This window comes from Anabrus simplex, chromosome 1 (assembly GCF_040414725.1).
Source record: "Anabrus simplex isolate iqAnaSimp1 chromosome 1, ASM4041472v1, whole genome shotgun sequence".
NCBI lineage: Eukaryota > Metazoa > Arthropoda > Insecta > Orthoptera > Tettigoniidae > Anabrus > Anabrus simplex.
Window position 1 is genome coordinate 544,589,788 of NC_090265.1, and position 23,571 is coordinate 544,613,358.

Here is a 23,571-nt window from a genome sequence, read left to right on the forward strand (position 1 = left end):
GGATTGTATACATACCTTTTGTGAACCATTCATATGTTAGCATTGTGTCAGTTAAAATAGCAATATCGTAAGTCATGAAGAAGTTATCAGGGAGCATATTGCTTGCATTTGTCAGGCCTTCTATATTCCAAAGTAATGTCCTAATTTGCATCCGTGTGGTGCATCCTATGCATTGGCTTCCAATATTTGCAACATAATTACTGTTAGTCAAGTTTGATTCCCTCGGTTCTCCTTTTCCGAAACCGATACTGTCTTACGAGCACACCTTTAGGCCAGAAAGCGGGCGAGCTTGTTCATTCTAGTTCATCGAACCGCATTCCAATTTTAAAAGCTTTGAAATAGCCTTTAATTTGCAGTTCATCACACTGTACTTCACCCGTTATACCTTGTTTCTGCATATGCCTTTTAAGTTTATCAGTTGTGGTACCCCGATGTAACTCCTACGCATAGCTAGGCACGCCTTTCTCCTGCTTGTAATTCTGTACTTGAAGGGTCCACTGTGCCCACAACGGCAATGCTGTTCTTTCTGACTCCTTGTTGTCTTCTAGTTACACCTTTTGTATCCCTCTCTAAATTCCATTTTATATTTGTCATGAACTTGCTCTGTTGGTGAATTTACACTACATTCTTCAATCTCAAATTTCTCCGCCTTTCTCTAAAGACTGAGGAGTGAGAATTGTTGTGAGCTTCAAGGTTTCTCTGCTCTAGGATTACGGATTCATCATATAACTTCGCAGTTTCCTTTACTGTAGTCAGTAGCTCCGTTTGTTGTAACTGAGCTTCTAGAATAAGAGACATTTTCTGCATCAAAATCTCAGCGCTGTATAAAATCGAGAATTCTCGTAGCCCGTCACCGACTGTCATCTGAGAAACTGCGATAATTATCGAGAATTATAATTCTCAGGGCTTGTCACACATGTCGCACATCATATAATGAGTCTGAGTACAAATGTTGAAATACTTTGTCATGCCATGGGGGCGCCATCTTGGCAATTGTGTACATAGGTTGTTTTCATGATTATAATAATCGTAGAAGTGTACAAAAATGTCGGCACTAACATAAGCGATCCTGCTACTCCATGATATGATGGCAAATAGTTCAAACTATAGCTAACAGACAGCGCAAAATGCTGAAACCTAAGAAAGTACGTAAAAACGGAGGCCCGTCAGCAACAGCTGGCCGCAGTACTACGGAGATCTCTGGGGCCGGTCGTCAGTGTGTTAATATCATGATACGAATGTCATCATCTTTCCATTCTACCCGCGTTTTGATTGAGTTATTTGAACAAAAATCTATCTCACCGCCATGCCAATGAGTCTGATCTTGGACTTAAGTTATATCTGGAGTTATATTCTTGAAATCTCAATATCAACATAACTCACTTGTATCAGTGTCCTTATAAATACACTGATGCATGCGCACACCACGCACTCACAAGCACCTTCATTATGTTCTATTATGATTTTATAACCATAACCTCCACCCCCATACCCCGGTCGATCCTGGCTTCACAACTGATTTCTATAGTATCATGCTCGTATAACCACGGCCGAGTAAATACGATACAAATTAAGTAAATAACTCTTTCAATATGACAATAATAATACAGAGCACATGAGCTACAGATTTAAATTAATTCGCAATGAATAACGCAAAGTCCAAGTGTACAGCAGTGCGCATGCGTGAACATGTGACTGCTTACAACCAATCAGTAACCAGAACCAAATCTTGGATTTCTGGTCTGTTGATAAATGTGCGGCCAGGGGCGGGCTAGTAGTCGGTAAACACGACGAAGGCAGCGGTCGTTTGACCCCAGAGGGGAAATCGGAGCCATTACCCCAGCTGTCTAAAATACAGGGAGGACTATGTCGGTTTGTTTAAAAGTAGAGTGTTGACCCCTGCTGTGCGACTTACCTACCTCACAGGCGCTACCTCTTCCCTCACCCCCCACTTTCTTTTTCAATTCAACCCTTGAACAACCACCCTTACTCATGTCGTATTTCTTCTGAACCATTTCGTGAGGTTGTCGTTTTCCAGAATTCTTTAGTTCACATTTTCTCATCCGTCATATTTCAGATATTTGCTTCTAAGCTTCTGATGTCATCCATGTTACCGCCATGACACCTTATATTCAACTGTTCCTATTGGCTGCTCTGCACCTCTCACTTCCTTGGTACTCTTATCACTGAAAGTTGTATTCATTTATTATTCAGTAAGCATTCTGCGCCCTATTGGGATTCGAACTCCAGTGCTCGGCATTTATATTTATATTTCAGTGCCTTACCTCAAGCCCGTACATCATCGTCGGACGTCGTCAATGAGACACTGAGTGATGAAGTTCTAAAGAGAAGGGAGCTAAAATTACCCATTCACTCAAATGTAAGTAGGTTCTACCATGAATTTGATTTTGTAGGCATAATGGCATAGTGGTTAGTGTGATAAGCTGCCACTCCGGGAGGCCCGGGTTCGGTTCCCAAATGGCAGGGGGACTGGGAGAATATGCCGTCTTCATCATCATCACCACCACCACGATGCGCAGGTCACCGACGGGAGTCAAATCAAAAGACCTGCACCAGGGCTCTCTGGAGGCCACACGGCATTTGTATAGAATACATCGTGAGGAAATGAATACGTATTGTGATGTGACCTCGTAGGTGTGGATTATTATTTGTGTGCGTTGGACTCGGTAGGTTGTGGATTCGAATCCCATGCTGGCCGTCCTGAAAATGGTTTTCCTCGGTTTCCCATTTTCACCACCAGGCAAATGGCGGGACGGTACTTTAGTAAAAGATAAAGGCCGATTTCCTTCCCAACTCCTCCCCCACCCATAAGGGAGAGAGGCCAAGTCAGAGCGTATCCATTAAAAACAATAGGAAAAAAATTATTATTGTATCCCTCCTAAAATGGAGCACGTCTGTCGTTCAAAAAACCGCCTTATAGTGTATCCGAACAACTGCGCTGCCGATATTCATATACCTTGAGCTCCAGCACTTAACCGACTCGGCCACGAAGTCAACATACAGGATATTTGCTAGAGGTTTAATATTTCTGCATGGCCGTTCCATCTCGAAAGCTAAAATCCCCGTCAAAGTCTTCAGTGATGTTTAACAATGTTCATTTAATTTCTTCACGTTACAGAACACATGGCATAACCTGTTAATCTGATCGTATTACGGGTACCTGTTTTATTTGAAGACGCAATAAATCACATGTTTGCAGAATGGTCCTTATATGTGGCGCGGAACTGTGCATAGTAGTTTTTTCTTTGTCCGCCTCTGTGGTGCAGTGGCTAGTGTGATTACCTGCCATCCCCGGAGGCCCGGGTTCGATTTCCGGCTCTGAAACGAAATTTGAAAAGTGGTACGAGGGCTGGAACGGGGTCCACTCAGCCTCGGGAGGTGAACTGAGTAGAGGTGGGCTCAATTCCCACCTCAGCCATCCTCGAAGTGGTTTTCCGTGGTTTCCCACTTCTCCTCCAGGCAAATGCCGGGATGGTACCTAACTTACGGCACGGCCGATTCCTTCCCTCTTCCCTGTCTATCCCTTCCAATCTTCCCATCCCTCACCAAGGCCCCTGTTCAGCATAGCAGGTGAGACCGCCTGCGCGAGGTACTGGCAATACTCCCCAGTTGTATCCCCGACCTAGAGTCTGAAGCTCCAGGACACTGCCCTTGAGGCGGTAGAGGTGGGATCCCTCGCTGAGACCAAGGGAAAAGCCATTCTTGAGGGTAAGCATATTAAGAAAAAAGAAAGAAAGAAAGAAAGAAAGAAAGAAAGAAAGAAAGAAAGAAAGAAAGATTTTCCTTTACTAGGTCCATGGATCAATTTACCGTGATGACACGCAGGTAGCGGAGATCCTTATCGACCGTAAGGAGGAATTTCAAGTTACTTGGTGTTCATAGAACTACATTATAAGGATCTTTAGGTTATGCGTGTTATTTGGGTTGCCTATCCCTGAAAAATAAGGGTCTGGTGAACCACCCGGTATAGTGCACATAACAATAAACCCTTATGACAGTGGCATCTTGCTATCAAAATTCTGGTATATTGATATACTGTTAAACGTAGGTAAGTCTGTGAAGAAGGCAGCAAAGATCATAAAAATTAAATAAGAGGATTTAAATCTGAACGTAGCGGATGCACTGAGAACTTTTACCTAGGGCTAGACTTGAGAACCAGTGGCGTACACTGAACCCCATCTACCCCCAGCAGCGCTGGGGTAAATAACTTCGTATTTACATTTATTATTCCTTGGAGCATTTTTTATAAAGTTTAAAAAGCTGCGAACAGCTAAACCAAGCCAAGTACAGCTGTTTCGACAATCCGCTCGCACTAACGCAGTTCAGCTTCTCCAGTGAGCTGGGTTTCCTTGGCGGCGCGAAAGCAAAATTTAAGTCGCTTGGTTGACGCATGCACTTGAAGCTTCCTTGTCCTGGGAGCAGGGCGGAGCTGTGGGCCCATAGAGTTAGTATATTATACACTAGAGGTAGCATAGGCGCTGCAGTCGCGTGCGAAGTTGAACGAGCGCGCTGTTTGGCAAAAGCTAGATTGTTTGGCACTGTTACTACTGGAGCTTCCCGATAAATTGAAGTATATACTTCTCTGAAGGAAAATTCCAATCTCCTGTGCAGCTTATGGCTGCATAGAGAGGTTCATAAAGGGCAGTGGCGTATCATTTCACAGGTATGTTTCATTGAAATTCATTTCCGTGCGTATAAAATAGTACTTTGCCTGACACTCATTGCCATGTGAATTGGCCTACTTGGGCAGACTTCGCAACTGATTCCCCTGTTGGTGTGAATGAGATTCTTTGGATCTTTCCTTGAAGACTGTAATTAAAGTTTTAGGAAATACAAGAGATGGAATTTTCCTTTTACTGAATGGCCATGCCTTTGAAAGCGAATATGCAGAAAAATCATGTGCATGATACCGAGCGAGTGGCTGTAGGCTTCAGGTCACGTAACTGTCAGCTTGAACCCCACTGTCGACAGCCCTGAAGATGGTTTCCAATTTTTACACCTTAATTAAGACCACAGTCGTTTCCTTCCCACTGCTAGCCCTTTCCTGTCCCATAGTCGCCGTAAGACCTGTGTGTGTCGGTGCGACGTAAAGCAAATTGGTACAAAAAAGAAAATAAGAAACTTTGTGCATTCTAGTCTGGAGTTGTGCCCAGTTTTTCTGTTCTGTGTGTATTTATGGTGTTAAAAGCTAATGAATATATTTTCTGTATATACAGTTTGTTGCTTTCCCTTCGTATAGTACGTGTAGCAGTCCCCATTCATACCTTACCAGACTTTAAAATTTAGAGCCTAAATGTGCAACACCGTGTTAACATCTGAGTCCTTACTTTCGTGAATATTATTCCCTTAAATGGCATATAGGACTATATACAACCATAATATGTAAATTATTGACCGAGCGAGTTGGCAATGCGGCTAGGGCCACGCAGCTGTAAGCTTGCTTTCGAGAAATAGTGGATTAAAACCCCGCTGTCGGCAGCACTGAAGATGGTTTTCCGTGGTTTCCCATTTTCACACCAGGCAAATGCTGGGGGGATGTACCGTATTTAAGCCCATGTGCTCTTCCTTCCCACTCCTAGTCATTTCCTATCCCACCGTCACCATAAGGTCCATCTGTGTCGGTGCGATGTAAAGCAAATAGTAAAAATTATTGTATTTTTTCAGTTCTCTTCAATCATATAATTTACCACTTTCCCTTTCCGTTAACACAAATCATTTTACAAGTTAAAATCTTAAAGCAAATCATACATTTCAGGAAAAACTAAATAAAAACTCCATAATAGGCTGAAACCACAAGCGAGAGTCATATTTCCACTTGTAATCGCATTTAGAAAACATCGACAATAATACTAATAATAATAATGGTAATAATGGATTTACGCGGTTTTCAGAGACGCTGAGGAGTCGGAATTTTTTCCTACGGGAGTTTTTTCATGTGCCGGTAAATTTATCTACAAGAGGCTCACATATTTGAGCATCTTCAAGTATAACCGTACTGAATCAGGCTCGAACCTGCCAACTTGGGCTCAGAAAGCCAGCGTCTAAACCGGCAATGACAATATTTTGTCTACTTTACCCCCAAAATCTCGCCAACGCTTTTAGGCCTAAAAACTCTCTCATCCGTTTCGTACGAGAGAGGACATTTTCGGTCATTAGGCAGAATTATAACAAAGTCCTGGCCATTTACACAAAATATAGCGAAATATACGAGCCCTCCTTCTAAACGTATGTTGTTAGAAGACTTAATATGAACAGCAAATTGATTTTGTATTACTTAACTGCAACTGAACACCGTCCTCTTTTTTCACGCATTTCTCCTGTATTTGTGCTTTTAGGGCTTTCTTTTTTACTGGAGAGAAGCATCGCAAGTATACTGTAGTATCTGAGAATGTTTACATGTAAGAAATTTAAACCGTATCTACATCCACATAGTTTTAAAAGTCCCCAATTTACATTGATGAGTACGGCGGAGTGAGCTTTTTGTCAAACAGTTGCGATTTCAACATGCTCCGCTCGCTACAGTGATTCTCTCGTAGACGGTGGCGCCAATGCTACCTCTAGTGTGTTATTTACTAACTCTATGTGTGGGCCCTCCCCTGACACCACGAACCTGGCGTAGGGGGAGAGGTGATACTCCCACGTGGCGCGTCCCAGGTGGCGGATATTGGGGTCCTAACCGGCTTGCCGGCGAACTTGAAAATAAAATACCTTGTGGGTGGGGGAGGCAGACGAAGAATTCACCCACGGTATCCCCTGTCGTAAGAGGCGACTAAAAGGGGCGACCAAGGGATGATCCAATTAGAACCATAAAACTACTTGTAATTAGTACCATCACGCAGGGAACACCATGGGTTGCATTTACTTGCACGTAGTTACCACTATGTTAGGTACCCAATAGGTTTGTAATTAGTAGCAACAGTGTGTGAATCAGGAGCTGGGTCCTACAGTACCTGTGATTCGTACGCCTATATGAGCAACACCATGGTTCTGCCTTACCTATGCTCAATTCCCACTACGTGAGGTATTCCACGGGATGGTACGGGTCCCTGTGGTTAGTCTACTTACGTGAGGAACGCCATAGGTTTGCGTTGCCTTTGTAGGTTTGCGTTGCCTGCAAATAGCGCCGCAATGTGCGAAACACCATAGGTCTATTTTAGGTACCTGTAAATTTATTTTATTTTTGTCATTACTGGTTCATGTTATCACTAAACTGTCTATCATTGACAAGTTTACACAACATAAACAATACTGTACATCTATACTGTAAGCATGTTTTAAGTGATTTGATAGAATCTGAGGATGTTCTTGTAGAACGAAACATGCCATTCTTTGTATATTAGTGTATATTGTACAGGTATATTTATAGTGTTATAATTCGTATTGTAATTGCTGTGTGTTTGACAGACTGAAAAGTTTTTATTGCAAATAGCTTAGGCAAGGCATGTTAGTTTGGATACTTGACACTCGAAGTGTTCAGCGCCACACAGTAGAGACTACAAGAAAAATATAAACATGTTAACTTGCACATTGTCTTGCTAATAAAACAGAGAGTAGAGACAGTTAATGAAATCAATTGTAATATAGAAGAATATATTTTATTTTTGGATTTCTACTTCTTTATCTGTTTACCCTCCAGGGTCGGTTTTTTCCTCAGACTCAGCGAGGAATCCCACCTCAACCGTCTCAAGGGCAGTGTCCTGGAGCTTCAGACTCTGGGTCGGGGGATACAACTGGGGAGGATGACCAGTACCTCGCCCAGGCGGCCTCACCTGCTATGCTGAACAGGGGCCTTGCGGGGTGGGGGGGGATTGTGGATGGGATAGACAAGGAAGAAGGAAGGAATCGGCCGTGGCCTTATGTTAGGTACCATCCCGGCATTTGCCTGGAGGAGAAATGGGAAACCACGGAAAACCTCTTCCAGGATGGCTGAGGTGAGAATCGAACCCACCTCTACTCAGTTGACCTCCCGAGGTTGAATGGACCCCGTTCCAGGCCTCGTACCACTTTTCAAATTTCGTGGCATAGCCGGGAATCGAACCCGGACCTCCGGGGATGGCAGCTAATTACATTAACCACTGCACCACAGAGGCGGACTAATGGAAAATTACCGGTGTAATAGGCAGTCCATTATATGCTAATTAAGAACGCTTGTGAAAAACCACAGCTTGTTCCCAGTCATTCAACCGGGTCAGGGATGGAATGAATGAAGCCCCCATCTAGCGGCGAGGATAGAAACTGCACCGGCTGCCGAAGCCTGTCGCACTCCTCTGGGGCAATGATTAATGACTGACGGGTGAAATGAAATGATATTGGAATGTGTTGCTGGAATGAAAGGTGACAGGGAAAACCGGAGTCCCCGGAGAAAAACCTGAACCGCCTCCGCTTTGTCCAGCACAAATCTCACATGGAGTGACCGGGATTTGAACCACGGAACCCAGCGGTGAGAGTCCGGCGCGCTGCCGCCTGAGCCACGGAGGCTCTAAGAACACTTGTATAGTCCACAAACTAATTCTATTCTAACTTGCATCCTGGATAATTTTCGGTAATCATTTAGTGTGATTGACGTGATTGGTATCTTCCTCTATGGTAAGACTTCATGTGTCACACGGACAGGATTTCGTGGATAGGTATTCTTACTGGGAAAATAGCGCCTTGTCTCTTAAGAAATAGTCGCTAATATACTTCTCAGTGCGAGTGAATACACGTGTGTGCGTATCCATCTATTCCTTAAGTTTTCAATAAAATTGTGTAGACCGTGCTCGATAGCTGCAGTTGCTTAAGTGCGGCCAGTATCCAGTATTCGGGAGATAGTAGGTTCGAACCCCACTATCGGCAGCCCTGAAAGTGGTTTTCCGTGGTTGTGCCTCAATTACGGCCACGGCCGCTTCCTTCCCACTCCTAGCCCTTCCTTGTCCCATCGTCGCCCTAAGACCTATCTGTGTCGGTGCGACGTAAAGCAGCTAGCAAAAAAATAATAATGTGTAGGTATGTAAGGCTAAAACACAAACTGTGTACGTTACTTTGTGCTCAGTTTTCCTTCATCCCGTTCCGTTCCCATAAAAGTTGTAGGTTCGTGGTTGGGAGAATATTGCTTATTCAAGTTAAATGTGCCAATCTTGATAAATACAAGTAATTTATTGGTTATGAAATAATTACCAATCACAGATTTTATTAATTTTTATTCCACAACGCGTTTCAGAGCTTATACTCTATCGTCACGTAGTGAAATTGTGACATTTAATTGTTGCTCTATTTAATACACAGTTGTTTTCTAAGAACATTATACTATTTTATTGAAGACTAGCAGTTACCTGCGGCTTCTCTCGCGTGGATTTCGTAATTTGATAAAAGTAATCGTTCCTCGGTACTGTACAAAACCTCACTGAAAAACTGAGTTTCATTTGCCCTAAGTTTGTGGTATTGCCTTTTGGGGCTAAGATGATCATGCGACATAGGACTGTACACGTGAAAACGCCTTCTCTCAAGTAAAAAAAGAAAGAAATGTTTCTGTATTTTAAAATGAGGTTGCAAATACCTATTTCTACATCTGTAAATCTTCAGGTTTTGAGATGTAAGTATCCCCATGAAAAGAATTCAGCCCCTTTATCAGCCCTTCCTCCACTCCTACCTAAGTGGATTTTCCGAAAACAAAGAAGACATGTTTCTTTATTTTTAAAAGACTTTCCAAGTAGGCCTACCAAGTTTCATGTTTGTAACATGTTCAGTTTTTGACATACACTGTAGATACTCCAGTACTCATTTTAAAAATTCACCTGCTTTTTCAATTCTTTTCAGGCCCTTAAGTGGTTTTCCGAAAACAAAAAAATACTTGTTTCTTTGCTTGTAAAGGAGATTCCAAATACCAGTTTTCACGTCTGCAACATCTTCAGTTTTTGAGATATTGGTGTCCTCATGAAAAGAATTCAACTCCTATTTCTCATGCCCCCCCCCCCCCCAAGTGCGTGTTTTTTAATCTTTAAAGGAAATTACAAATACCCATTTTCACGTCTGTAACATCTTTAGGTTTTTTATATGTAAGTATCCCCATACAAATAATTCAACTGTTTCAATCCATTCATCCCCCCTAAAATTGATTTTCCGAAAAACAAAATAATACGAATTTCTTTTTTTCAAAAGGAGACTCCAAATACCAATTTTACGTCTGTAACATCTTCAGTTTTTGAGATATCAGTATCCTAATAAAAAGTATTTAGGTTGTGTGTTCTCCTAGGATGATAATATAGTAAGCTAATGCAGTGAGCTCTCAGTTGCGATCAACAGTTTCTTGTAAGAAGGAAGTCAGCTCCCGGACGAAACTATCTTTACATCGGTCTGTTTTCAGACCAACTTAGTTTTACGGGGGCGAAAACTTGGTGGACTCAGGATATCTTATTCATAATTTAGAAGTAACTGACATGAAAGTAGCGAGAATGACTGCTGCTACAAACAGATGGGAACAATGGTAGGGTACCCTATTAAGGGTAAGTTAGGAATGAACTCGATGGATGAAGCTGTACGCATAAACCGGCTTCGGTGGTGGGGTCATGCCAGACGAATGGAGGAGGACAGGTTACCTAGAAAAATGGAGTCTGTTATGGAGGGTAAGAAGAGTAGAAGGAGACCAAGATGAGGATGGTTGGACTCAGTTTCTAACGATTTTAAGATAGGGGGTATAGAACTAAATGAGGCCACAGCGCTAGTCGCAAATAGATGATGATGATGATGATGATGATAATAATAATAATAATAATAATAATAATAATAATAATAATAATAAAAGATACATTTCTCAAATTTCTTGAGAATTAGGCCTATGTATGTCTTTCCATACTGAAAATCGTTACAGAAAATATATGCTTCTTATGACCACATATTCAAAACATAACATACATGTTTTCTTGCTTTTTGTTTTTTACCACCAGGATGAGTGCCTGGGACGGTAGAACGCTGGCCTTCCGAGTTCAACTTGGCAGGTTTGATCCTGGCTCAACTCGATGGTATTAAGATGCTCATATACGTCAGCCTTGTATCGGTAGATTTACTGGCACGTAAAAGAACTCATGTGAAACAAAATACCGGCACCTCAGCGGCCCGAAAACCTTAAAAATGTAGTTAGTGCGATGTGAAAAACAATAACATTAGTTTTTTTAATAGAAAATTTTCGAACAGCTCACAGACTGCTTCAATGAAGTTGTAAAAGTCCATCGGGTCAGTTAATAAATTAAATTCTGTTGGTAAGTGGAAGGGGGGAAATTAGCTCAGTGGCTTAACTACTGGCTTACCACCCGAAAGGCTAATGTTCGAATCCCGGTTGATCCTAGATAGAGATTAACTCAAAAATCACGTGGCTTCAGGAAGGGCATCCATTCTAAAAACTCCGGCCAAAACCAAAATGAGCCTGGGCTCCATCGACCTCAGAAATAATTAGATGAAATGATGCAATTATACTTAAATCTCACGGTCGCTTTTTCTTCAGACAATTACAATCTTTCATAAGAGTAAACTAAGAGAGCATTTATATCGACAGATAACTCTCATGCAGCAAGAACACAGATCTGATAAAGCCATTAAAATGTACCCCCGCCGGGCTGAGTGGCTCAGGCGGTTGAGGCGCTGGCCTTCTGACCCCCCAATTTGGCAGGTTCGATCCTGGCTCAGTCCGCTGGTATATGAAGGTGCTCAAATACGTCAACCTCGTGTCGGTAGATTTACTGGCACGTAAAAGAACTCCTGCAGGACTAAATTCCGGCACCTCGGTATCTCCATAAACCGTAAAAGAGTAGTTAGTAGGACGTAAAACCAATAAAATTATTTATTAAAAGTGTCCCTATTTTTTCTAGTGGTTAAATGTCGCACTAAATCAGATAGGTTTTCGGTGACGATAAGAAACAGAAGGACTTAGACTAGCAAGGAAGCGTCTGCCCAGTATTTGCTAGGTGTTAAAACGGGAAACCACGGCAAACCAACGTCAGGGCTGCCGGTGGTGGGATTCGAGCCCGCAGCTTACAGCTACACGGCCCGTACCGCACAGCTAACTAGCTCGTTTTTTTAAATGAAACCACACAACCAAATGTTCAGATAATTTCTGGAATTGAATAAATCACAAAAATAGCAGCTGGATTACTTAAATAGATACCAGCCACGACATCCCCTTCCCCTCTCACAAAGTGTCCGCAATGAATAGAATCATATGTATTGACATTTCCTCCACGTGAGCATCCTCTCCTTCAACACACACTAACCTACTTGAACTCCTTGCCGTGAACTTGAACATTGATTCTCAATAATAAATTTGGTAAAGTAATAAACTCGTGTCCTCATCCCGAGGTGGTGCAGTTCTTTTCATGCACAACCCCAATGGAGGTGAGCTGCATCTACCATTTCAACCACACACCAGCCCTTCTGCCATTCTTAAATTTCTGGCAGTTCCGGGAATCGAACCCGGACCCCCGAGGATGGAAGCTAACAATACTAACCGTTACGCTACGGAGGCGGACATAAATTGGGAGATCTGGGTGATCTGACGGTAATTATTTGTATGCTGGAAAAACAGTGTCATGACCTTCAATGTCAATCGATCAATTACACCAGAGTTCTTTCTTTCTTTCTTTCTTTCTTTCTTTCTTTCTTTCTTTCTTTCTTAATCTGCTTACCCTCCAGGGTTGGTTTTTCTCTCGGACTCAGCGAAGGATCCCACCTCTACCGCCTCAAGGGCAGTGCCTTGGGTCGGGGAATACAACTCGGGAGGATGACCAGTGCCTCGCCCAGGCGGCCTCACCTGCTAAGCTGAATAGGGGGCCTTGGTGGGGGATGAGAAGACTGGAAGGAAGCGGCCGTGGCCTTAAGTTAGGTACCATCCCGGCATTTCCCTGGAAGAGAAGTTGGAAACCACGGAAAACCACTTCCAGGATGGCTGAGGAGGGAATCGAACCCACCTCTACTCAGTTGACCTCCCGAGGCTGAGTGGACCCCGTTCCAGCCCTCGTACCATTTTTCAAATTTCGTGGTATAGCCGGGAATCGAAACCGGGCCTCCGGGGATGGCAGCTAATCACACTAACCACTACACCACAGAGGCGGACTACATCAGAGTTATTGTAGAATATAACATTATTTTAGGGTGTTCTACCTGCCACCTGTTATAGTTTTTTTTGTTTTTTTGTTTTTGCTATTTGCTTTACGTCGCACTGACACAGATAGGTCTTATGGCGACGATGGGATAGGAAAGGCCTAGAAGTTGGAAGGAAGCGGCCGTGGCCTTAATTATGGTACAACCCCGGCATTTGCCTGGTGTGAAAATGGGAAACCACGGAAAACCATCTTCAAGGCTGCCGACCTGTTATAGCTATACGGGCAGTATTATGATGATATAACTCACCGCAGATGAGGTGTCATCAGCCGCGCTCGACATCATGGTCGTCCTCACTTAACTTCACAACTATTGTGCACACTGACAAGTAAGAAATGACGAGCAATCACTTGTAAACTCCTTCTTCCGCTTAAGCTATCTCGTTTAATTACAAGTACAGTAGCAACCTTACGTCGTCATTCAAGCTTCCTCACAGAATGGGAAGTGGGCCGCGAGATTACACTAGTGTAGACAGAGCAAGGGTATTCCCCTGAGCATGATGTAATAGGACTCCGCTCCGCCTAGTGCTATCGTATTGGTTGTAACGTGATAACCAGCCAATAACATGTGCGCAGCGTGATCTAACAAGTTGTTGTTGATGTCTGTCGCTCAGGGGTAACCATGTCTCTCCTTCTGCCGTAAATATACACGGTCTTGATCAGGAATTGTATAACACTTTATCCACACATAGAGTATGCTGCTCTCAGTTTAACAAGTGCCACTATATAGAACTATGCATGGTGCCTGTTGTTCGAGTTCAGGATATGATAATAACTATTCCATTAAAGAGCTGTGACCTTGCATTCGAGAGATGGTGAGTTCGATCTCCACTGTCGGCAACCCTCAAGTTGGTATTCCTTAATTTCCCATTTACATACTAGGCCTTCACTTTAATTAAAGCCACGGTCGCTTGCTTTCACACCGTCACCTAAGAATTGTCTGGGTCAGTGCGTCTTAAAATCACTTCCAAGATCGCAAAAATAGTCATTATAAGAGCAAGTTTCCTCGAGTTCGCTTTCACTCACTACAGAACATAATTGATCAAAATTTACTTCTGATTACAAGCAAATAAACACAATGGCAATCGAGGAGTTCACATTTTATGAGAGGTGTGTTCATAGTTCTCTACTGTGTCTGGAATTTCCTGTTATCCTTCCTCTCCGACCTGCCTTGGTTATCTTTCATTGTCTTCTGGCACGTAAAAGAATTCCTGTGGGGAAAAATTCTGACAACTCGGCATTTCAAAAAACCTTAAGGGTGTAAAACCTAAAAACATTATTTCAAACTTACATTTTGTTTCCAGGGATTAATAATAAACAGTGGAATTTAATACAAGTAACATTTAATACATTTTTCCTACTGAGTCACGGAACAACAAGGTCATTAATAATAATAATAATAATAATAATAATAATAATAATAATAATAATAATAATAATATTACTTTTACGACCTACTAAATACTTTTACGGTTTTGGGAGACTCTGAGGTGTCAGAATTTTGCCCCGCAGGATTTTTTACGTGCCAGTAAATCTACCGACACGAGGCTGACGTATTTGAGCACCTTCACCACCGGACTGAGCCAGGATCGAATCTGCCAAGTTGTGCTCAGAAGGCCATCGCCCCACCGTCCGAATTACTCAGCCCGGCGGTCATTAATTCTTCTTCTTCTCCCTGGCCTCTTTCCCAATTCACTGAGGTCGGGACGTGATGTGGATTTCACCCAGTTTTATGGCCGAATGCCCTTCCTGAGCCAAATCGTATTTGGAGGGGTGTGCTCACTATTACGTGTTTTAGTGGTGCGGTATATAGGGCCTAGTGCATATAAAAAGAGAAGTGTATTGAGACGAACACAAAAACTCAGGTCCGAGCCAGAGGAATTAACCATACGCAGTTAAAATCTTCCGCCCGATCGGAAATCGAACTCAGGACCCTCTGAATCGAAGGCCAGTACACTAACCATTCAGCCACAGATCAGGACACAAAGCCAATTTCAACACATTAAAATTTAGTTTTATCCAACCTGCAGCAGCCTTGATGGTTGGGTTTAAGCTTGACAAAACAAACAGAATCGTTCGTGCCAATGGTCATTCAATGATAGAAACTGTAACGAAATACATGGAAGGATCACAGTTGCGAATAACACTCCTACTTTAAGCCTATGAGCAGACACTGCGAACTTCCCAGCGACGGCTAAACCTCGCCTTAGCTGAGGCGGCAAAAGGTACTCGTCTGTATCGCTAAGAATCCAGGCACTACAGAGGCTAATTCAAATCCCAGACAGTGCTGCTGTTGTTTTTTTATTTTATTTTTTTATTTTGCTGTGGACATAATGTGCACATACTACCTACTCATTTCTAAAGAATAAATTTTTATTTAGGGCCTGTACTACGACTGTCGTCCGCCTCTGTGGTGTAGTGGTTAGCGTGATTAGCTGCCACCCCCGGAGGCCCGGGTTCGATTCCCGGCTCTGCCACGAAATTTGAAAAGTGGTACGAGGGCTGGAACGGGGTCCACTCAGCCTCGGGAGGTCAACCGAGTAGAGGTGGGTTCGATTCCCACCTCAGCCATCCTGGAAGTGGTTTTCCGTGGTTTCCCACTTCTCCTCCAGGCGAATGCCGGGATGGTACCTAACTTAAGGCCTCGGCCGCTTCCTTCCCTCTTCCTTGTCTATCCCTTCCAATCTTCCCATCCCTCCACAAGGCCCCTGTTCAGCATAGCAGGTGAGGCCGCCTGGGCGAGGTACTGGTCATTGTCCCCAGTTGTATCCCCCGACCAAGAGTCTGAAGCTCCAGGACACTGCCCTTGAGGCGGTAGAGGTGGGATCCGAGGGAAAAGCCGAACCTGGAGGGTAAACAGATGATGATGATGATGACTACGACTGTCAGATGAACAACCAGATTTGTAGGTTTTAGTTTTGCAAACTACCAACGGATTTTAACTACGGTATTGTTATGCGGGTCCGCCTCTGTGGTGTAGTGGTTAGCGTGATTAGCTGCCGCCCCCGGAGACCCAGGCTCGATTGCCGGCTCTGCCACGAAATTTTAAAAATGGTACGAGGACTGGAACGGGGTCCACTCAGCCTGGGGAGATCAATTGAGTAGAGGTGGGTTCGATTCCCACCTCAGCCATCCTGGAAATGGTTTTCCGTGGTTTCCCACTTATCCTCCAGGCAAAATACCGGGATGGTACCTAATTTCAGGCCACGGCAGCTTCCTTCCCTCTTCCTTGTCTACCCTTCCAATCTTTCCATCCCCTCCATAACGCCCCTGTTCAGCATAGCAGGTGAGGCCGCCTGAGCGAAGTACTGGTTCTCCTCCCCAGTTTTATCACCCTACCCAAAGTCTCATACTCCAGGACATTGCCCTTGAGGAGGTAGAGGTGGGATCCCATGCTGAGCCCGAGGGAAAAATCAACCCTGGAAGGTAAACAGATTGTCTGTATGTATGTATTGTACCAGTAAAACAGCCCGACTTTATGAATTAATTTTAAAGTTAGCACGGAGAAGATCTCACAGGACTGTTTAATTTAATATGGTTGTGATATGCAGTCGAATTCACTCTTAATCTTGTAGACAGAATTTATAAGTTCACGAAAGATGAAAATGCGAATAGCATCGAGTTTGAAAGAAAATAAAGCACAGTTCATAAATAGAAATAATGAAACTGAAAACTGTGCACGCACTTGGCACAGTTTGTGGTTATTTTCCACTTAACTAAAGTAGCACTTGACAATGAAAGAAATGTTTGACTGCTCTAGAGTTTATCAAGGACACTGCTGTCAGTCATGCAATAATAATAATAATAATAATAATAATAATAATAATAATAATAATAATAATAATAATAATAATAATAATAATAATAATAATAATTTCGTGTGGCTATTTCTAGCCGAGTGCAGCCCTTGTAAGGCATACCCTCCGATGAGGGTGGGCGGCATCTGCCATTTGTAGGTAACTGCGTGTTGTTGTGGTGGAGGATAGGGTTGTGTGTGGTGTGTTAGTTGCAGGGATGTTGGGGACAGCACAAACACCCAGCCCCCGGACCATGGAATTAACCAATTAAGGTTAAAATCCCCGACCCGGCCGGGAATCGAACCCGGGATCTTCTGAACCGAAGGCCAGTACGCTGACCATTCAGCCAACGAGTCGGAAATAATAATAATAATAATAATAATAATAATAATAATAATAATAATAATAATAATAATAATAATAAACACTTTTACGAAGAAATAAGGTTGAAATGAAAAGCACAGTTCGTTGTTAGGTGCACTTGACATAAAATGAAATAGGCGACTGTTCGAGAGTTTATCAAAGACACAGCTGTCAGTCACACACAAATAATTTACACACAGTTCAGAAGAAATAATACACAGTTCTGTTTGAATTGGAAAAAAATACCGTTTGAATTCAGAGTGAAACACTTGTGTCGTAGCACACGATTATACTTGTATCATGGTAATCACTTGCATTAACATTCATAGGAAAGTTCGAACACTTTCATAAACACTCGTGTCTATTAATGAAATTATGCTGAGATTTTTAAAAACGTCACAGTTAATAGTATAACGTAGTAGTGTCACATTGAAATCAATAATGTTGGTTCAGAGACTGACGTTCATATCCAGAACATACCATGTATGTATGTATGTATGTATGTATGTATGTATGTATGTATGTATGTATGTATGTATGTGACACATTTCCTGCCTCTGTGGATCCGTGGTAGAGTGTCGGCCTCCCGATCCCAAGATAGCGGGTTCAAACCCGGCAGAGGTAGTCGGATTTTTGAAGGACGGAAAAAAGTCCATTCGACACTCCGTGTCGTACGATGTCGGCATGTAAAAGATCTCTGGTGATACATTTGGTATTTACCCGACAAAATTAATTAATTAAATCTCAGCCATAGACGCCCAAGAGAGATCCGGTTTACTCTGTCTGCCATCTAACGGACCTAGAGTAAAACGGAAAGTCGAAATTGACGAGCAGACAGCCAGATGGCGTCAAATCGAAATGTCTGCACACGGTAGCTGAGGCCATACGATTATTATTATTATTATTATTATTATTATTATTAGAGACTAAGTTTCACACAGGCAACGTGGTAATAAACTAAGTTCCACAAGAACGAAAGTAAGTTATATCGAGAAGTTTCTATATGCGCACAGATTCTATGTTCAACTCGACTGTTATCACCTAAGTCCCATACACGACTCGTCACAATCAGAGTCCCAATACGCGCACAGATTATGAGTTCAACTCGACTGTCAGAGTTTAAGTTCCACGCGAAGACTTTGAACAAATCGAAGATAGACTCGGTCAGCACTTCGACGAATGATAACATTGCCACGTGGAGAGTCAGGCTGGACTCCCAGCTATGACTGTCTGATCTGGGTCAAGTGAGCTCGGCTTATATTCAGGTTGGGCTCCTACGTCATCAGATAGCGTGATATCTTTGAAGTTGATTATCTCGAGAATCCCTCGACGGATTTACTTGGGATTCATAATTGGAGACCTTTATGTGATCCTCTTCAAAATGAACATCTTTCGAGTCGCTGCGATTATTATTATAGAAGTTTTAAAAGGATTTCCATCGAATGTTCGTGAAGGGGTGACGTTCATATCCAGAACATACCAGGCCAGACAGGCTACACGTGAAGTCAGGCGGGTGACCTATCTTGTTCCTCACTCACACAAGTCGCTGGTTCAAGCCGGCTGGCTTCTCCGAGCGTAAACAAACCAAGTTCGCCGTGAATGCCTTGCGTGCAGATAGAATACAATTTATCATAAAAAATACGGCATGTACCCCTCGTAACCGGTACAGGGTGTGTGTGTGTATGTATGTATGTATGTATGTATGTATGTATGTATGTATGTATGTATGTATGTATGTATGTATGTATGTATGTATGTATGTATGTATGTGACACATTTCCTGGCACACATTGCCAGACGAACCAGAAAATTGAAATTCTGAAAAATTATACTTTTAGCCTGTAACCGACAGGAAAATTCCAAGATATTCAAATGTTTAACATTTTACCCTGTAAAGTACGGAAATATCCAGGAAATTTTAACGTGTGGACCTTTGTTTCGAGCTAATTGGTGGCTATACAGCAAGTCATAGAACAAAACGAATAACACAGTCGTACCCAACATGAAGAGATCTACAACTCTGGTACGATGATGTTTTTTCGTATCTTTCTTTATCCCTCATACATTAAATGGAGTAATGTGTGAAAACCATAACCCAAATGTCACCCTATTCAATTTTTTCTAACTCAATCCAACACATCCTAATACATACAGGGGATAGGAAAAAATGTCATGGGGCCAACCATGTAGATCGCTAAATGAGGTGTCTTATGACGTACGGTAATCGGTTTGTCGATATGACGTACTGCTGATAAACGGTACATGACAAAAACGCTTCTCGGTTTCGTGGCTAAGATCAAAGTATAGACTCGCTGGAAGAGATCATGTAGGCCTATAGCGGAGCTCCGCGATCTTAACATCTTTTCTCATGTTATGTGTAGTGTTAATGGGTATCAGGGAGTATTTGTGCATTTATTTGGTGTGGTGGTTGTATGAACATGTTATCTTACGAGTCCCCAGCTTATTTTAATAATTAAAATTATTAAAATCAATTATTGATTTGAGGGCATGTTTTGGTTTAAGCTTATTGTCCTAAGTGCCTCCATATTGTATTTTGCTACAATCGCTCCATAGATAACTTACTAAGAGTGTGTTTTGGTTGCTAAACTTGTCCTAACAACCACCCACTCGCTAAATTTTCTTGATCTTCATAGATACTACTAACTAGATATTGACTAACTTAGCAAATGTCATGGGATAGTCACCTAATAGCGTGTGGGGCCTCCTCTGACCCTGCGAACTGCAGTGAGACGCCGTGGAAGTGAGTCGATAAGTTCCTGTTAGTCCTCTGGACGCAGCTGATACCAAATCGTTTGCAGAGCGGCCGCCAATGCTGGTCTGTTCGTGGGTGCAGGATCCATTGCACGGAGCCTGCGTTCCAGGATCCCAGATATGTTCGATAGGGTTCATATCGGGGCTCCTGGGGGGCCATGGCAGTCGTTGGACCTCTGCTGCATGTTCCTCGAACCATTCCCGGGCGACGTGGGAACGATGTGGCGGCGCGTTATCATCTTGAAACACCGCAGAACCGTCTAGGCGCTGGAAGGCCAAAAATGGGTGGAGATGGTATCCGAGCAGGTCAACATACCGCGTACCATCCAAAGTCTCCTACAGAACAACTAGAGGGCCCATTCCATACCAGAAAAATGCACCCTAGACCATAGCAGAGACACCAACGCCCTGGACCACACCTTGAGGCAGGTGGGATCCATCGCTTCATGTGGTCTGCGCCATACACGGTGCCTCCCATCGGCATGGTGCAGTTGAAATCGTGATTCGTTGGACCATATCACGTTACGCCATTGTTCCATTGTCCATCCCTGGTGACTGGCGACAAATGCGTGTCGTTGTGCCCGATGGCGTTGGGTTAACAGTGGCACCCGTGTGCGGCGCCGGCTCCCATACCCCATAGAACCTATGTTCCTACGGATTGTCCACGGCCTGTGTTGAATTGAGCCGCGATTTGTTGCACGGTTGCCCGTCTGTCACTATTGACAATCCATCTCAGATGTCGCCGGTCACGGTCATCGAAGGTGGCTGGACGGCCGGTCGTTCATCTGTTGTGGACGGTGACACCCGCATTCAACCATTCACGATACACCCTGGACACGGTTGATCGTGTGAAGCCGAATTCCCGCACCACTTCCGAAATCGCACTTCCCGGGCACCGACCACCATACCCCGTTCGAACGGTGTCAGCTCACGACGACGTTCCATCTTACACCTGTCACATGCACAGCCACTGCTCACAAGGTCTCCTACACAACTGCCGCTGGCACAGGGGGGCGTGCGGTGCGCAGACAACACACCTGCGCATCAGTGTTCTGCTATCCCATGACATTTGCTCAGTCAGTGTATAACTTCACTCTTACATTATGGCGTTTTTTGGTGGTCTGCGAAAATATAATAATATACTTAAGAAGCAGTGTCCAGTACGGCGCGTTCTCCTTCGCCGCACCGAAAGGCGCCTCCCGCCGCCAACAACTTAATATCAAAAAGGCTGGCTGTCGCGCGGGCTCAATACGCACGAGTGGGCTTTTGCGGACGGTTAACTCAACGCGCGCCATGTTTGTTTTCGTTCGTACTGAGTAGCAGTTATTTAGTCATGCGTAAAAGAAAATAAAATCTGTCTAAAACACGAGAAAGGCCAAAAGTCAAAGATTTCAACGTGAAAACGAATTTCAACAGGATAGAGAAAGTCGTCTTACAAATTGTCGATTGAGGCAATCCATGTCTAGGTCGTTTGAAAGTAGTCCTGAGAGGAACTAACGATCACAGTTATAAAGAGATTAATACGAAAAGCCAACAAAACTAAATCAAAATACTTCAAAAGTTGGTAAGGAAGCTTTATATATTAACAAAAAAATTCAACGCGTTCGAAGTCACGGGAACAGCTATTAAAAATAAAAGTACTGTATCTCATCCAATTTATCTATGTAAAAACTTCGTGTGTTAATAAAATATAATGTTATATTTTGCTTTAGTTTAAAACATCTAACGGCTGGATCAATAAACGCGGGTGAAGCCGCGGGTACATGCTTGTCATCACTAAAACTCTGACTCCGTGGCCTATTTGGTCAACGTCTTGATCCTCAAACAGAGGGGTGGAGAGTTCGATTGCGGCCGAGTAGTGGTATTTTAACAACCTATGGTTAATTCATGTACTATTTGTTCTGTTCCTAATATTCCTGCATTTTATAACCGTTATACTTCCACAATATTACGGCATTATTATTATTATTATTATTATTATTATTATTATTATTATTATTATTATTATTATTATTAAAGCCATGTAAACGTCTAACGACGTCCACACACAACATCGAACAAGGTAAACGAAAGTATATTAAACGAAATCGAGGCCCTGACTTGTCCGTGTGTAGGCTAAACAGTGTTGCGTTACACCGTCCTGGCCAATAACAGTACTCGCTTTGTGAACACGTGTGAGAACATAAGACCTAAGTATAAAATAGTACTAGATACATTATACAAGATTTTCCATTACAAAAATCTCACACAAATATTAATTTGATTCAGCCTCGATTACGGGTCACAGATACGTAAAATAAATGTCTCTTTCACTACAATATCTGCAATTTACTTCTCGACCAAAATACGACATAATTCTTGAAAATGACTACCCAGGGGTATAGGATTCGGATTAATGAGCTCATCTTATAATATTATTCTATAGCAATCTAGGAAACCATCTAATCTAAAGTAAGGAGCTTGGGTTAGATAGTGACTTCAACTTTTGCAGTCAGAAACCGTAGCACGCACCATTAAATGTTGAAACTAAACACTGCAGACGAAATTTTCTAAGTGGTTCAAATTGTAGAACCCTACATGATGGATCGATCTCTACTCAGTCCGGTGGTATTCAAAAGTGCTGGGATCGTTAGCCACGCGGAATGGTAAACAGTTGGTTTCGTGCACGCCGCGCTGTTCTCATGCGATGGTGAAATTGTGGTAATGTCTAAACGGAAAATATAGCCTGAGTGTTCAGAAACAATACACTGAACACCTCACCACACTCCAGCATGATACCTTCCGAAGTGAGCGTAGTCACTCTTATGCAAGCAGGTTGACTGCTCTTCTCTCCTCGCGGGAAATGGTATGACCCCCTGGCGATCCTGCGAGACATTTCCGGCACCTCGGCGTGATTGAAGTGAAACTACTTTTTGTTTTCTGTAAGTGTCTTGGATTCTTAGTAGCCATTGTGTGATTCTTTAAATAAATTTTAGCTTTTTCGTTAATGTTTTTTAAAGAATACCTGAGCGAAAGACTACGTGTAGTCATCAGTCGTTGAATTAATTTCCATCCATTACAAAAGCAGGAACGACGAACACTATGTGTATTGTGTCAGTAAAAGAGAAATTGAAGGAGAGAAATCTTCATTTGCATTAAGTGATATGTTTAAAATAATTTCGCATTTTTTAAAATCTATAATTAAATGTTATAAACGACGATGGGGTAAGAAAGGGTGGGAAGGCAGCGACCGGACTTAATTAAGGTACAGTCCAACCATTTGCCTGGTGTGAAAATGGGAAACCACGGAGAAACATCTTCAGGGCTGCCGACAGTAGGGCTCGAACCCAGTATCTCCCGAATGCAAGCTCATAGCTGCGCCCCTCTAACCGCCCGGCCACCACGCTCGGTTTTCTTTTTTTCTTTCTTTCTTTCTTTCTTTCTTTCTTTCTTTCTCAATCGGTTTACCCTCCAGGGTTGGTTTTTCCCTCGGACTGAGCGAGGGATCCCAC

The 23,571-nt window shown here is 42.9% G+C and overlaps 1 protein-coding gene across 1 annotated transcript in view; it reads right to left on the reverse strand.

Moving 5' to 3' along the window:
* LOC136857109 (uncharacterized) overlaps positions 1-13,523 on the reverse strand; it is a 569,643-nt gene extending 556,120 nt beyond the window's left edge. Inside the window, exon 1 of the mRNA XM_067135510.2 lies at positions 13,399-13,523. Coding sequence (XP_066991611.2) covers positions 13,399-13,434 — 36 coding nt within the window. The 5' untranslated portion in view covers positions 13,435-13,523. The remainder of the gene's footprint in view (positions 1-13,398) is intronic.
* Positions 13,524-23,571: the final 10,048 nt, after the last annotated feature.